This window comes from Ochotona curzoniae, unplaced genomic scaffold (assembly GCF_017591425.1).
Source record: "Ochotona curzoniae isolate NIBS_2020 unplaced genomic scaffold, NIBS_Ocur_1.0 contig_4514, whole genome shotgun sequence".
Taxonomy (NCBI): Eukaryota; Metazoa; Chordata; class Mammalia; order Lagomorpha; family Ochotonidae; genus Ochotona; species Ochotona curzoniae.
In genome coordinates this window covers 2,175,694-2,193,185 of record NW_024466312.1, presented here as the reverse complement: position 1 = coordinate 2,193,185, position 17,492 = coordinate 2,175,694, and the positions used below count along the sequence as shown (strand labels likewise).

General features: G+C 37.4%; 1 protein-coding gene across 1 annotated transcript in view; it reads left to right on the top strand.

The window, feature by feature from the left end:
• The window catches only part of BARD1 (BRCA1 associated RING domain 1), a 121,354-nt gene that overhangs the window by 89,313 nt on the left and 14,549 nt on the right, over nucleotides 1–17,492 (top strand). Inside the window, exons 9-11 of the mRNA XM_040986438.1 lie at nucleotides 848–928; nucleotides 2,071–2,243; nucleotides 15,835–15,943. Coding sequence (XP_040842372.1) covers nucleotides 848–928; nucleotides 2,071–2,243; nucleotides 15,835–15,943 — 363 coding nt within the window. The remainder of the gene's footprint in view (nucleotides 1–847; nucleotides 929–2,070; nucleotides 2,244–15,834; nucleotides 15,944–17,492) is intronic.

The window sequence follows — 17,492 nt, the reverse complement described above, 5'->3', positions numbered from 1 at the left end:
CTTGATGTGGGTGGCACATGGGTCAGAGAGGCCCATGTATTTGAGCTGTCTTCTGCTATCCATCCAAGCATGATAGCTGGTTCAGCGTGGAGCACTGAGGATATGGATCCGTGTTTAGCATAAGGAGTGCTAGTGGTATGGCCATAAGCCATCACCCATGACCCAGCGTCTAATATGTGTCCTGACTGCTCCATTTTTCCATCCAGATCCTTGCTAATAGCTTCGGAAAATAGTGGAAGATCCCCCACATGCTTGTTCACCTGCACCCACATAGGAGACCTAGAAGATGTTCCTGGCTCCTGGCTTTGGCCTGACCTAGTTCCAGCTGGGGAGTGAAGCTGGGGAATGGAAAACAAATCCTTTTCTCTCTCCTAACTGTCCCTTTCAAGCAAATAAATCTTTTAAAAATTAAAAATGAAAATAGAGTAATTGCCCATAAGATAATGAATTTTTGCAGTTTTAACATCGTTTTCACTGGGCATCTTGTTTTCAATAATGCTTGTAAACCAGTTGCCTGTATGCTCCAAAAGGATTGCTTTTTCAGCAAATGAAATGAGACTTCATAATAACTGGATGATCGTTGGCTAGTGTCCTTTATTTGATATATTTAAGTAAATTGCGAAATTGAGTTGCTAACACGAATTTTGTACTCTGTATTCTTGGGTAGACCATATAGCCTAGGACCTCAGAATCATTCTTTTGTACCTCACTTAACATTTATTAGGTCACAAACATTAGGCCTAAGATAATTTTTTAAAATTTTATATTGAAGAAGACAGAATCTTCATAAGCAAACTTAGTATCTTCTTTTCTTTACTTGATGGTTTTAATGACTTTATTTTTCTAGGGTGATATACCGTCTGTTGAGTACCTCTTAAACAATGGAAGTGACCCAAATGTCAAAGACAATGCTGGATGGACACCATTGGTAACTTCTGCTTTTTATTTTTTTAGTTAGTCTTTTTATGGTTTTTAAAGATTTATTTAATTTATTTTAATGTTAAAGTTATGGACACAGAAGGAGAGACAGCCAAAGAGATCTTTCATTCATGGTTTACTCCCCAAATGGCTGCCGTGGCCTGTCTGGGCCGGGTGAAAACCAAGGGCCAGGAGCTTCTTCCTAGTTTCCACTAAGGTGTGGGGACGCAAGTCCTTGGGCTGTTCTTTGCAGCATTCCCAGGCAGATTAGCTGAATGTCTCAGCTGAATCAGAAGTGGGACAGTTGGGACATGAGCCAGCACGGATATGGGAATCTGGTGCTACAAACAGTGGCTTAATCTGACATAGTGCTGTTCCTTTTATGGTTCTTAAAAAATAATTTATTTAAGAGGCAGAGAGAAATGTCCCATCTGCTGGTTCACTCTCCAGGTGCCTGTTACCCTTCAGAGTTGGACCAGGCTAAGCCAGGAGCCAGTGATTCAATCAGGTCTCTCATTTTGCTGAAAATGACAGATATATGTCATTTATATGACATATTTATATGACATATCACACGCACACATACGTATTTAAGATTCTGTTGTTACCAGTTCTATTCCTTATTTAATAAACTGTTTTTGAGTATTTGCTCCATGTTAACTTCTATTATCACTGTTGCCAAGCACACAGTAATCTGTTGCTTCACTCACCTGAAAGAGATTTTCATTTGTTGGATGGTTCTGTCTCTGCTCATGCACCACTTAACTTTATGGCTAAGCCCTGCATATAGTAAATTCTTCAGCTTTGGAGAATTTCAGATTGTTGCATAATTTTGTTAAAGGCCTTATCTTTTTAAAAAATATTTTTACTTTATTACAGAACAGCTTAAGAATTATAATTGCTTTAAAGCTGCATTTTTGTTTTAGAAAAAGAACACCTAAGGGCCCAGTGAATAGCTCGTGTTTTTGTGAATTGTGTAAATCTTGATCGCAAAGATTACATGTCTTACCATAGCATTATAAGTGTAGCCTCTACTGGTTTAGAGCCTTGGTGGTCTCTAATGTAAGAATAAATTAATAGGTCAAGAATCACATTTATTTTTTCTACAGCTGGTCTTCTTCACTATTCTTCTCATTGATTCTGTCTAATTAGCATGAAGCATGCAATCTTGGGCACTTGAAGGTGGTAGAATTGTTGCTGCAACACAAGGCCCTGGTGAACACCACAGGATACCAGAATGATTCCCCACTTCATGACGCGGCCAGGAACGGGCACCTGGATATAGTTAAGCTTCTCCTGTCCTATGGAGCCTCTAGGAATGCTGTGTGAGTAGTTGAACTTGCTGATCGCTGGGTCTATTTTTTTAATCATTATTATTTACTTATTTTGGGATTTATATATTTATTTGAAAGGCAGTTGCAGAGAGGAGAAGCAGAGAGAGGCAGTGACAGAAAGGCTTTCTATATGCTGGTTCATTCTGCAAATGGCCGCAGGGACTGAGATGGGCAGGTTGGAGCCAGGAGCTTCTGGGTCTCCAACAGGGATGCAGAGGCCCAAACACGTGGGCTGTTTTCTGCTGCTTTTCTAGGTGCATTAACTTGAACTCAGTGTGCAGCAGCTGGGACTGAGACCAGCACCCATCTGGGATACTGGCCTCTCATGTGGTGTCTTTGTATGCTAAGCCACAGTGACTGCCCCAAAGATGGATTTTGAAGTTCAATTGTACTTTTCAATCAATGCTGTTTGGTGAAGCAAAGTTTCTGATACCCAAGTTGATGCCTTTCTTGTGCTTCTGTAAGTTATGTGTGATCATTAGGTTCTGTACTCTTTTTTATTGTTCTCTCTTTTTTTTTGTGATAATACTTACATGTTTTGGAAAGATTTGATTTTAATTCAAAACAATTGTCAGATACATTTTGTCTATTTTTATTTTATGGACATTCTATTTTATTGGCATTTTCATTTTACTCTGGGTTATCTGTATTTAGATTGATTCAGCTTAATTATAGGAAAATAGTTATCAAAGAAAACTTTTATGTTATCTGATGCTTTAGGACTGTTTTAAACATTCTGTTTGTTAATTCTTTTTCTACGTATTTATCATATCAGCCATTGAAATACAAAAACTTACATATTGGGCAAGTGCCATGGAATTTATTATTAGATTACTCACACTATTCAAATGAGATCTTGGTGAATTGTTTTGTAGTATCAGGGCACAGAGATGCATTAGTGAATGCTGGTAAGCTGTATTTTAAATTTGCTCTTCTCAAGAGAGTCACAAGCAAATAATAAATGTAGATTTTGTATCTTAAATCTGTAACTTGCCTCATATCTTCCTGTGTATTATTTGGCTGCTTTCAGTTAATTGGGTAGTTGAAATGAAAATGCAAGAGTTGCCTGTGTCCCCATTGCGTCTGTAGACTTGAAAAGAGCACACAGAGGTCAGGCTTATCTGGCTACAGGCAATGAATATCACAAAATACAGTGTTTCTAGGGTGTAATTTTTTATATGTAACTGTTTCACATAATTGAAACCCAAGTCAATATTGTAAGAATGTACCATACCTTAGTGCTTTTAGTTTGAATAAAGATATATAATCTCCTTTATTTCTCAGCATAACACAGAACAAACTCTGTGTATTCTTTTTTTAAAACAAGTTTCATACACACACACACTAACACATACACAGAACTAATATAGATATCTAAGCTATGTAGAACTTAACAGATCTGACCCTCCTTTGGGCATAGCATGCCATTTGATGAAACAATCGGTTGTCTGGATTAGGTGAAATGGAGTCATTTCCATCCTAGGGTGTCTTAAATCAGCAGGAGCACTTTAATGAGTGGAGCCCCATTCATGACGTTAGAGAATCCAGCTTTTATTTGTGAGTCCATTATTGACTTTATAGCCTCGGGCAGGTTAATTTCTGTGTTTTGGTGTCCTCACCTAAACACATGGGTGCTGCCTGCTGCTTGTCTATTTCTTCAGAGCACAGAGAGGATTAATGAGCTCAAACTCTGAGCGTATCTTATGCTTGGTATGCCATGATTCTTCACTGCACTGTGAGAACTTATTAACACACTGCGAGCAGGTATCAGACTGAGAGTGTGCCTTCACACATAGATTGCTATTGCTCCAAATAGGCTTACCTCATGGAGTATGGATTTAGGAGTATGTGTAGCCCTATGATGTCCAAAGACTTTTCCGTGGTAATAGAAATGTTTGTGTCTCTGCTGGGCATTCAAGAACAACTTGCCACCTGTAGCTATTAGACATTTGAAAATTAGCTATTGCTATTAATGGAATAAATTTTAAAATGTAGCTTAATTCCATTTAAATAACAATATGCCAGATGACTACTGTGTTGGACAGGTGTTTTATAGAGTTGGAAAGGAATGATTTATTTGACGCACTAGGTTGGGTTTGATGTTGCAGGTACCAGGAGTAATTTTGGTCCTAGAGTATGATGGTGTGTTAAATATTTCTGAACTTTGTTGTTTCTTTCTCAGACTATTATTTTATTTAAGTGCTTTCCTGTGCTTTTGCTTTAGCGGTTTCCTAACTGGTCTGCTTTTCAAATTACTTTTCTTTAATTCATTCTTCATATTACAGCCTGTGTGATTTCAAAAATTGTAAATCTACCCAAATCATTATTTGCTTAGCACCCATCATGACTTTGCTTTAAATTAAAGGTCAGATTACAAAATAAAGTTTGTAAGACCTTGAATGATTAGCCTCTACGTAATCTCAGGCCTAATGTGTCGTTTTGTTTTTTTTTTTTTTTTTAAAAGCTTTATTTATTTTTATTACAAAGTCAGATATACAGAGAGAGGAGGAGAAATAGAGAGGGAGATCTTCAGTCCAATGATTCACTCCTAAGTGAGAGCAACTGCCCATGCTGCGCCGATCCAAAGCCAGGAGCCAGGAACTTCCTACAGGTCTCCCATGCAGGTGCAGGGTCCCAAGGCTTTGGGCCGTTCTCAACTGCTTTCCCAGGCTACAAGCAGGGAGCTGGATGGGAAGTGGAGCTGCTGGGATCAGAACCGGTGCCCATATGGGATCCCAGTGCGTTCAAGGGGAGGACTTTAGCCGCTAGGCCACGCCACTGGGCCCCTCATGTGTCTTTCTACAAGTCTTTGTTTTAATTCCAGTTCTGTTTAAACAGTTTCTACACTAACTTCTAAATTTTGGTTTCCTTAAGTGTGTGCAGCTGTTTTATGTCCTAATCTTTATACAAGTTTTCACTTTATCTGGAGTATTCATTTTTAAAAATAATGATTTTTTACTAATTTTGAATGGATGACAAAGATACAAAGTCAGAAATCTTCCATCCACTGTTATATTCCCCAAATGCCTAACTGTGTCCAACCTGGAGCCAGAAATTCAGTCCAGGTCTCGCCACCTGATTGGCAGGGATCCCAGCTACCCGCTGCTGCCTTTTACCCATTCATCAAGCAGTTCGGAACTGGAGCTAGAACTCCCACCGAAGCCTTTGATATGTGATGCTGGCCTCCCACACCTAAGTTGCCCCGGATTTATTCATTTGTGATGGAGAATATCTAATGTGTGAATGTCATGAGTGTCATCAGTACCTGTCCTGACTCCTCAGGTGCGTGTACAGTGCTTACTGCCAGTGCAGGAGGTTGGTGATACAGTTACCTGTCATCTTTTCATTTGTTCATATGTTTTGTGGTTGGGGATCTTATCTGCTTTCCCAGGCACTGCGAAGTGTCTCACATTTCTTTCTAGAATGAGTTAGTACTTGAATGAATGAAGATATTCTGTATTTTCTTTTCGTTGATGATCAGTTAAGATAACTTCTTCCGCCACTAAGTTAGCAGTGTTTTGAGAATGGACCCTTGCTAGGATGTTAGAACTGGTTCTTGTTAGCTGGTAGAATAAATGCAGAGTTCCATGGACAAAACTTTGTATTTCTTGTCAGTGTATGAGGATGCTTCAAAATATTTGTGAGAAAATGGAAGTAAAATAGAAGTTTATTTTAAAGTTTGTTTTAAATCAGTGAGGCTGAAAATGGAGAGATGTATGTGAATTAAAGCAGTGACAGTAGCAGTGGAAGATGAGGTAGGAGTTTTTAAAATATATTATGTTAAAATTTTGATTGAGAGTTAGAGTAAGCGTATAGATGACAGTGGGTTAACAAAGCTTTCTGGCTGTGGGCTAGGTGTGTTTCTCTAGTCAAGTCTTCTGTTTTATACACATCCTAGTAATCTGTTTTATGTATGTGTGTAAATAATGGTTTATTGAAGTTATTCCAGGTTTTTGATTCTTTTTTGCTCTAGTGAACTAGTCGCTTTTTAAAATACGTACATCCTGTTATTCTTGACAAATAGACTGTTGATCTTACTGTTTTTTTTTTCTCTTCTATTCAACCATTAGGACCTAATTATTTATTAATTTATGTTCATTTATCAACATTTTCAGGACAGTTGCTACAATAGCTTATTTTGGTCTTTTTTAAAAAAAATACTGACTGTAAGTTTATAATCAACGTTAGCATCAATTTTATAAAGATTAATGTTCTTTATTCTATTTTAGAAACACTCAGTGATTTTGAAAAAAAAATCTTTTTTCCTATCGCTTTGAAAGGCAGAGCAATAGAAATGGGTGGGGTGGGGTGGGGAGGGGTGGAAAGGAGATACCTTCCATCTGCTGATTCAATCCCCAAATGCCCAGAACATCTGGGGCTGGATTAGGCTAAAGCCAGGAGCCTGAAATCCCAACTGGATCGCACTCAACCAATATTTAAATGTAAATTGGCATTCCAGTATTATCACTCCTTTCTGTGCCACGATGCCTCTCCCTTGGTTTGCTACTTTTTAATCAGATGATTTTATGTTGTTTCCATTGTACACCGAGATAATCTTATTTCTTGCCTGTTAATATCATTGATGGTTTTTAAAATGTTTTTATATAAAGCCACGGTTACATTACCAGGATACAATATACTTGTTATATTGTGTTATTGTATTATTTATTAGAAAAGACTCTATCAATTTGTCAGATTTATTTAGGATTTTTACATTTTTAACTGGAAACTAAAATGATTTGTGATTTTGATATCAGAATCATACTCAGAAATTCTAAAAGTAATCAAAGTACTTTAGATCTTTTCTGTGGAATTTAAAATAAATGTCTTAGAGAAGTAATTTCAGCCCCTCATTGGCATAACATTATTATATATATATATTTTACAGATTTTGATAATTTAGATTTTACATAAATTTTAGAAATATTTTCAATTTTGTTCTTAGCACTATAGATATAAAGAAGTGATTAATTGAGTTCATACTGAAATCATGTTTTGTAGCAGCAAATGTGCTTATAGCAGCCGTAGAGTCATCATTTTTTACTTGGTATGTTTTGATTTACTTGGTAGCTTCTGTTGCTGTTAGAATTTCAGTTTGAATTACTTAAATTAGGGTAATGCCAGCTGTAGAGAGGACTGAAGGTGTTTGTAACATAATCCTGGGAGAGAGAAGAGAAACGAGCCTTAGAATTGTCTTGGTACACTTAGGGTCTTCAGAACATGCATAGAAAATGTGTGTTACGAAGAAGCTATACATGAATGTCCATATGTTTTACATTAAATGAACTTTTAATTGCATTTTTATAGGCAGATTTTATTTATTTGAAAAGCAAAGTGACAAAGGAGGAAATGGAGAAGTCTTCCCTTGCGGTGGCTGGGATTGGACCAGGCTGAAGCCAGGCACTGGGAAGCCCATCCCCGTCTGTCAAGTGGGTGTCTGGGGCCCACATTTGGGCCGTCCTCCACTGTCTTCCCAGACACATTATTAGGCAGCTGGGTTAGGGAAACAGGGCCACCAAGACTTGATCTATTAAATTAAAAAAAAACCTTTCCACATTCCTTCCTCTGTCATATTCCCAACTTCTGGTAATTGCCATTATATTGCCAACTTTTGTAAGATTGTCTCTTTTAGATTCCATATGTGAGTGAGGTCGTGAGATATTTGTATTTCTTTGTCTGGCTTACCTCCAGGTCTGGCCATAGTAATATTGTAAATGATAAGCTTTTGTGCTTTTAAGGCTGAATAGTGTTCCATACTGATTATGCACCACATGTATTCTTCAATTAGTGAACCTTTTGCATTCCAGTTCGGGTTATGAATAGTTGTAATATATGTGAGAATGCAGGTATTTTTTCAACACTGATTTCCTTTTCCTTTAATATGCCTAATTGGTGTCTTGATTTAAATACGGTATTAATTTAATTCCAAGTTTACTTTTTTTTTCACATGAGAAATATACTTCTTGTGAGCTAAGAGTCTATTATTTAAGAGGAAAAAATTCTATATTAATGTCCAGTAATAAAAAATTTCGTAATATCTGTTTACAGTGTTTATTTTGACAGCTGTTCTAAACCTCATTGGTTATAGTCTTTTCCCTCCTGTGCATCCTGTTGTGAATCTAGGACCAAATATCTTGCAGTCACATAAGAACCATTTTGAATATGTGGAGTATATCATATACTTTTCTCCCTTTTTACAGATTTGTAGGTTAAAGGATATCATGCTTAGTTCACCATTAACAATTTTCTTGGAGGACTTTAAATTTCCTGAGTAGAAAATATTATGTGAACCATTGGTCCTGTTAATTGTCTCACTGCCTTAGTTAATTTCTAAAATATCAATTGCTTATAACAAAAATAATTTATATTTTATGGCTTTTTAAAAACATATTGCTCTTTTGAATTACTGGGATTTTTTCCTGCTTCACAGCAAGCAAATTGACTTGAAAAATTAAATTTGTTTGTAAGTTCATGAAAGATTGCATTCCTAGACTGTCTTGCCATCCTGTCATACACAATAAATTTGTCATTACTGAGTAGGTTTGACATTAGTAAAAGTGACCTCAGTTCATATGTGTGTGCATATATCTTAACATTAGATTGTATGATCCTATGTACACAGACAAGTTTAAATGTGTCAGTCTTTCCTCTTCATTTACGATTGATGCAGCACATTCAGGGCACATTGTTAGTTGGGTAGCTACCATTTCATAGCTGAAACCTGTGCTGTATTGTGAGTTAGGCCTTTGTGGGGATTACCGGATGCTGATAAACATTCAATGCAGTTTAACTCTTTCATAAGTTCATGTTTGTCATTCTTCTTGTTGAGAAAGAATCCTACTAGTTAGAACAGTGATTTTTCAGAGTTATCCAGACCTTACTCTAAGATAAAGATAAAGGATAAAAGATCTCTTGATATTTTAGTATTAAAGAAATTGTGCACTGGTAGTTTTCAAAAGTGCTGTAAGTTAACGTGACAAGCTGTGCATAAAATGTATAATAAATTTTGGGAAAATGAGATGTTAACATTACAAGCTTGATTTGTTTTCTCCCTTTATACTGTCTTACATTATTGATAGCAATTATTGAGGTTTTCCTATCTTAAAAACACTGTTTTAAGTGCTTTCATTGTATTAATTTACTTGGTTCTTGCAACAGTCCTGTGGAGTGTGTGCGGTAGGCTCATTTACAGATGAGGAAATGCCGAAAGAGAAGTATAACTCTTCTAAAAGTGTACAACTTCTGAGTAGCAGAGCTGGGATTTAAATTCAGGCAGTGTAATTGTGAAATGCCAGTTCTTAGCTATCATGCTGTATAGACATCATCTTTCTACACAATTTAGGAAGCTGCCCTGGGTTTTCGCGTTGTCCACAGGAGGAAGGTTCCACTGCTTAACCCCATTCCTTTGTTCTTACATAGAATGACCACAGCTACATTTATAGAATATCACATTCCCCTACTGTATATTACCTCTCCAATATTTACCAGTTTCATTTTTAAATTAGCTTTAGATAGCAAATAGATTTTATAATTTAAAATCTTTGTTCACTTATTTGCCAGTGTACTAATTAAAATCATAGGTAAATGCATAGGCTAGGAATACACTAAAGGAGAACAATCCTGTTAATATCTGCTAAGATACAATGTTGTGAATGAAGAGATAATGAGTTATTAATATCAAGGTGCTGGCTTGTAGCACAGCAGAATGTTGCTTGCAACACTGATATCCGGTATGAGCACTGGTTTAAGACCCTCTTTTTGGGTTTTATTTTTTTTTCCCCCCCAAGATGTATTTATATTTTTTGAGAGTCACAATTACAGAGAGGGAGAAAGACAAAAACAGTGATTTTTCATCTTTTGGTTCACTCCCCATATGGCAGCTATGGCCAGAGCTGAGCTTGTCCGAAGCTTGTCAAAAGCTAGGAGCTTCTTTTTGGTCTCCCGCTCAGACTCAGCTTCCTGAGGACTTGCCCTCTAAGCAGCTTTTCCCAGGCCGTTTGGCAGGGAGATAGATCCAAAGTGGAGTAGTGGGGATACAAGCCAGTGCATATATGGATGCCAGCACCACAGATGGAGGATTAGCTTGTTCTGACAGTGTGCTGGCCACTTGAGTCCCTCTTGCCTCACTTCTGGTCCAAAGTCTGATAGCTTGTGTTCCTGTCACCAATGTTTTGTTCTAGGTTCTTAGTTTTAGTGTGGCCCAACCCCAGTGATTGCAGCCATTTGGGGAGTGAACCTGCAGAATGAAAGTAACTCATTCTCTGTTTCACCTTCTCTCCCTGTAACTCTGCCTTTCAAACAAATACTATTAAAATATTAGAATCAAGACTTTGCTTGATCAGAGATGATGTATCATATTTCAACAGTCAGAAAAGGTACAATCTTTGGAGTTTGATATGAAGTTTATTTTGTTTATATAATCATCTGGGACTCTTTCAATGATAAGATAGACTTTTCTTCCATAGAACATTAAAAGAGCTGAACTATAGAAAAGGGTGTATATGAATGGTATTAATACATTGTCAAGCACGTTATGTAAACTTGGTTTTTAACATGCCTATTCTTTCCTCTTTTGAAAATAGCTTAAATTATATATTTGTTTTCATTGACCCTTAGACATGTGTCCTTCCATTTCTGTAAGTACACATTGTCTTTGTTTTCAATGTCTATTGCTTTAGACTGCTCATTTTATCAATTTTTTTTATATCCTACTTAGCCCCTGTACATCAGATGACAGTGATTAGTTTTCACTTGATAAAGGTTTTCTTCCATTAACTATACATTTTAACAACCATGTTGTTATTTCTTCCGTAGGTACTTCATACTCAGCCAACAATTTCTTATTGCTAGTCCTGGGCTCAAGGCCATCTTGTCTGCTATTTTGTATTCTTTACCTCCTTTAAAATTCATGTTAAAAATCTGCATTGGATTTCACTTCATTGCTTATGCTGTGATTCACACTTTACCAATTTGACTCTCGTCAGTAGGATGAGTGTTTGTCAGCAGTAGGCTTATACACAAGGGCAGAGTTTTCTCAGTCTAATCTATCTCTCCAGAATACCTCCTCTGCATGTTATGGCTTCGGTTTTCATACTAGAAGATCAAAGAGTATGCTGTATTTCAGTATGTTTAGAAAAATCATTCTGTAAGCTCCCTTGGTAAGCAGTATATAATATAGCACATTAAATTACTGCTAGCTATCTAGTCTGATGCTGAAGAAATCTAAAAAAAAAAGTTTAAATCTTCCCTTTGTAGTGAGGGAGAATAACTGATTTATTACTGCCTGCAGTTAGTGATGCATGTGACTACATGTGAGATTATTTTAGGTAGTATCTGTGTTTTTCCAAAGAGACTGAATCTAATTATATGCATTCTAAATTCATTTTTCACACTTAGTCTGTAACTTGACAGGCCACTCACATTCATCATTATGAAGAAAAAGCGTAGGGTGTGTGTGTGCATGCGTGCGCACACGCGTGTACACAACCAAGTACTACAGAAAAAAATTTTACATATGCTCTGTTATCTCTTATGTGTGTATGTTTTAAGATTTGTTGTTTATTTATTTATTTTGAAAGGGATAGAAAAAGAGGTTTTATATTTGCTCATTCATTTCCCAAATGAACAAAATGACCAGTGTTGGGTCAGGCTGAAGCTAGGAGCTTCATCAAAATCTGCATAGTGACATGGGGCCTGACCCTTGGGCTATCTTCTGCTTTTCCCAATTAGCATGGAGCTGGATTGGAAGTGGAGCAGTCAGTATACATCCTATGCCCACATGGGATACCAGTGTCTCAAGTAGTGGCTTCACCCACTATGTTACAACTAGTCCATTACTGCAGCTCTTTTTTTTTTTTTTGAAGGTAACTTGCATACATCTTTGCCCGATTACGGATATTCCTGGTTCACGCTAAAACAAGAACATGACAGATTTAGTATGGGGTCAAGCAGGTCTGGTATTTAACTGATCTTTCCTTCTGTATCATTTGTGATATGGCATTCATCAATTGATCATGTGTAAATAGAAGCTTTCCATAATCTAAGAGGAGAAACCATGTACTTGAAGAGTGTGGAGAGTGTGTTTTCATGAAGCAGTTCTTTTTTTTTTTTTTCATGAAGCAGTTATTTTTTCTTTTTTTTTTATTTTAAAGTTATACCTTCTAAAGATTTTTTTTATTATTATTAGAAAGGTGGATATACAGAAAGGAGGAGAGACAGGAAGATCTTCCATCCGATGATTCACTCCCCAAGCGGCCACAGCGGCCGGAGCTAAGCCAATCTGAAGCCAGGACACAGGAGCTCTTCCGGGTCTCCCATGCGGGTGCAGGGTCCCAAGGCTTTGTGCCATCCTCGACTGCTTTCCCAGGCCACAAGCAGGGAGCTGGATGAGAAGCGGGGCAGCTGGGATCAGAACTGTGCCCATATGGGATCCCGGCACATGCAAGGCAAGGTTTTAACCACTACGCTATAGTGCCGAGCCCAAGTTACAGCTTTTAAGTGAGAGTACTTTTTAGCTTTTAAGTGAGAGTACTTTAAAAAGCACTCTCACTTAACCTTTTCTTGTTGTCATAGTGGGCCTTTATTTCTGATTGTATAAAGTAACTTTGTTAATGACATCCACTTTCTGTGTGTTAAAGTGTTCTTGACTAAGCTCTTAAATTTTATCTCTGTGAGTTGTAAAATATGTTTGCCTTTACAAAGTCCTTAGATGTATGGTGGTGGTTTTCTAAAAATAGCACATAGTATATGATTGTTTTGTTTATTCATTTTTTAGTTTGGGAGTTCAGGTTTAAGACCCAGAGTATTGATTTTTCAACTCAGATTTCTATTTTTCACTCTCATAACAGCCTATGTTGTGAGGAAAGGGTGCTGTTGGTATAAGCGTATTTTAGGGAATGGCATTTAGAAGTATCAAGTATAATGTATGAAATCTTTTTGAAATACTGAGATTGTCCATTCTAAATGTAAACAGTGACTTGTGTCACTCTGTTGTAACTCAGAAGGCTGAAATGCAGTTGATTGCATTATACCTTGGCTGGAATGAGACTCTTGCCAGAGGAAAGTTAACAGTGTTGGGCCTGCACATGAAAGGAATCTGAAAATACAAACTTGTCTGTGTTTATCCAGCACTGAGAGACTCGATCTGGCAGTTAGGAGTAGCAGTGTTTACAAAAACATTTGTTGTGCTTCACTCTTTACCTTAATCCACTAGACTGTCTAGCTTTTGTCTAGATCATTAGTGACCTTGTGTCTGAACTCAGAAAATGCTTCTGACCCTCAGTGGTATAACCTTCTCTGCTGCCTCAGAGTTGACACCTTCCTCTTCCCTCTTTTCCCTATTTTACTCTTTCTTCTAGAATTGTTTGTGTTCATTCAATACATTTGAAAAACTGATATTGTACCATGTTTCTACTTTTATTTTAAATGAAATCAGATTAATAGGGAGGAAGAGATAGAGAACCTTCCATTTAAAGAGCTACACAGTTCACACTGGTCAGGCTCAGGTCAGGAGTGTAGAACTCCATTTGGGTGTACCATGTGGGTGACAGGGTCCAAGCACTTGGACTGTCATCTCTTTTCGAACATGTGTTAGTCAGCAGCTGTATTGGAGGCAGAGTAGCTGGACCTGGAACCAACACTCAATATGAGATACTAGCATCCTAGACAGCCTGAACGACGTACAACACCAGCACCATGGTGTTTGTCCGTTTATATCCTGTGTAACACATTGCATTTCGGCATTAATGATACTCTCTGTATAATAAAAAATTGTCAAGTGCCAGCACATAGCAGTCCTACCAGGTACAAGGCTGAGAGATGGGCACTGAAAGAACTAATTAGAAATAGGAAGAATTAGGAGAAAATAACACAAGATAAAGAAACAGAGGTGACCAGGATTGACTCTTGACACATGAACCTGGCTCAAGACCCCAGTGCAACTTGCTGAGTCTGTTTTTATTCTGTGTGTATAAATCAAACATGACATAAATCTGAGGGTCTGAGATTACTTGCAAGTTGCAACAATCTTTAGCAAGCACATTTGTTAATTAATTGTTTCAGCTGCTATCCTTCTAGGTACTAAGTGGTCTACCCCTAAGTAACATAGGCTGCTGATCCGCATTCTCCGTGGTCTTTATGGCAGCAGGCCTACATGCCAGTATTCCAAACATATATATTCCTGCCCATGACAGGGAGGCATGCCTCCAAGCTGATCTGGTTCCTTTAAACAGGCATAAGAGAATTAAGGACCTCGTGTCCGTCATTAGGGTGAGATCACCTACCAGACAAACTGCAGCCTCATTTCAAATCAGGTCTTCGTGAAACCTGAACCAAGCTGGGAATAAAGCTAAAACTGTCTAGAAAAGATTATGGGAGAAATGCTGATTTTGAAAACATGCAATTGTATAAAACATGAAAGTAAGGAAGTAGAATAGTGGACACAAGTCCAATTGATTGATTGATTCATTAATTGAAAAATCAGGTGTACAGAGAGAAGGAAATACAGAGAGAAAGATCTTTATCTGCTCTTTCACTCCCCAAGTAACCACAGTGGCTGGTGCTGATCTGATCTGAAGCCAGAAGCTTCTTCCAGTTCTCCCACATGGGTGCAGGGTCCCAAGACTTGAGCTATCCTCAACTGCTGTGCCAGGTCACAAGCAGGGACCTGAATGGAAAGTGCAGCAGCTGGGATACTAATTGGCACCCATATGGGATCCCTGCACATGCAAGGCAAGGACTTTAGCCTCTAGGCTATGGCTGTGGGCCCTAGTCCTGTATTTTTAACTGCTTAGTTATTATTATAAGGCAGAGTATAGACAGTTCTTAATGTTACTGAAATAAATGAGAATAGCCATGATTGGGAGTTGTTCCTCTCTGTTCTTACCTGTCAAATAACAGTGTCCTACTTTAATCTCCTGAGCGTCTTCCAGTATAGCAGTTGTGACTTGGGAATGACTGCATCCTCAGAAGCTGCGTCGGATGCTTCTCTCAACCACACCAGTTTGTTCTGCAGTGGCTGTGATTTTTATGTATTATGCCATACCTACATATTAAAATTAATCTTTGAAACAATCTGTTCATTGCTTTATTGAATTGCTCATCTTGTGATATAATTTTCCTTCTAGTAGATCCAAATGCCCATTCTGTGAGTTTAATCGAATGTGTTTTCTTATACAGATCATAGAGCCTATAGTAGCTATCGTTTTATTTTTATTTGCATTTTAAAGCATCTCATTCACAGTAATTAATGATTATGAAGCTTACTTTAAAATCTGAGTGTGAATACAAAAGAATCAGTTGCTAAACAGTTTACATGTAACAATGTATATAATTAAAAATGTACCCTGTAATCATCTTAATGTCAAATTGAAATTTTACATCTTTTTTCCATTTGAATTCAGCAGCTTTTGAGGTTAGTTCCTTTTGTACAGTGTGAATTCTGAGCCGTGTTTGGGTTTTTGTTCTGTTTTGTTTAAAATTGTTTTTGAAACATTGACATGATTGTTCCACTAGTGCATCGATTTAGTTAAGAATCAGGTCACACATTTTATTTACTTAAACCCATCTGCACTTACTTTACTAGGAACATATTTGGTCTACGGCCTGTGGATTGCGCAGACAATGAGAATGTGAAATCACTGTTACTGCTCACAGAGAAGAACGAATCATCCTCAACTAGACATGACTCAGTAGTAAGTATAGAATTAACTTTGGGATATTATAACCTTTTATTGAAATGCATTATGAAAGGAACGTAATGGGAAAATTTCTAGTTAACAGGTTGCTTTTCATTCACCAAACAATTATTGAGCATTTCCTGTATTAGCTGCTATGGATTTCCAGATATGTTCAGGGAAAGACAGTCAAGCAGTTTATATTGAGCTGCTTCTCGCTTTAGGCACATCCACAGCAATGCATGTGACTGACAGGATTCTTATTGCCAAGGAGCTGACCTTCTAGTGGGAAAGAGACAGGCTGCACATGTGTAAACTACAGTAATTTACACTGATTTCAGGGATTTAGAAAAGAGTACTTTGTAGAAGTTTTTTGTTTGTTTTTTCTCACAGTGTGCCTGGATGGAGTAGTGTGCTACTGAAACATTCTGCCTTAGTTCATTCTGGTGTACCATTAAATAACTCAATTAAACCCTAGATGCTGAAGGGGAGCTACCAGTTGACTTTCTAAAGACACAGGTGCATAGGCCTATCAGTGAATGAGCATATTTGAAGTTTTAGTTCCCTAAGTACTGGGGGACCATTGAAAAGATTTTAAGCAGGGAAATGATGTGCTTCATTTTTTCCCCACTCTTTCTGGTTTGTTAAAGGAGGAATGTGAGGTTGGGAGCAGGACGACAGATTACTTAGGTATTTAGTATGACAGCTGAGGAATGCCACAGTGATGTGGTTTAAGATAGAACATCAGAGATGATCACAGACGATGAGGTTTTGACAATATCAGTGAGACCTGCTGATGGCTTATGTCAGTGTGAGGATAGGGTAGAAGAATCACTGTGACCACAGCAGTGCAGAAGGTAATGGTGCCATTTGCTGCCAAGTGCAAGACAAGAGTGCTTCTGCATGCCAATTTCATGTCTAAAATATCAAGTAGTGAAGTTTCAGTAGATAACTGGGTATGTAAATCTGTATCTGAGAAGAGTTGTACATGCTAAAAGAAAACACAAACAATATGCTTTAGGGATCCATAGTTCAACAGAAAATACAGATGTAGTAATTTTTATACACATTTTATTATGTTCTTAATGGGAGCAGTATACCAGAATCGTAGAGGAGGAAGAAGTCGACTTCAGGTGAGGATCAGGGAGAATTTACTTGACAAAGCGTTGGAAATAACTGAGTCTTTAAAGGTAAAAGTTTTAGCAGGTTGTCTGTTACAACACTGTGGCTGCTACTGACCAGTGCTTTAAGACAAACAGCTTATTAATTTCAATAATTTTCAATTTCAAATAAATTATATATGCAAATATAATTTTATACATATAGTCAGTTAAAAAAGAGTCTAGAAGCTAGCAATTTAATTTCCTCATTTTACAGTAAAACTAAGATTCAGAGAGGAATTTGCCCAGAACAATTAACTAGGAATAATGTATTTAAAGTACTCAGATTTCTTAAATCTTAGGACCATCTTCCTTTAGTTCCACCATGCTTATTTGTTCTTGAGCTCTTCTGCCAGAACATAACTGTTATCCTACCATATTCCTTTTGTGTTAAAAGGTGGAAAAAG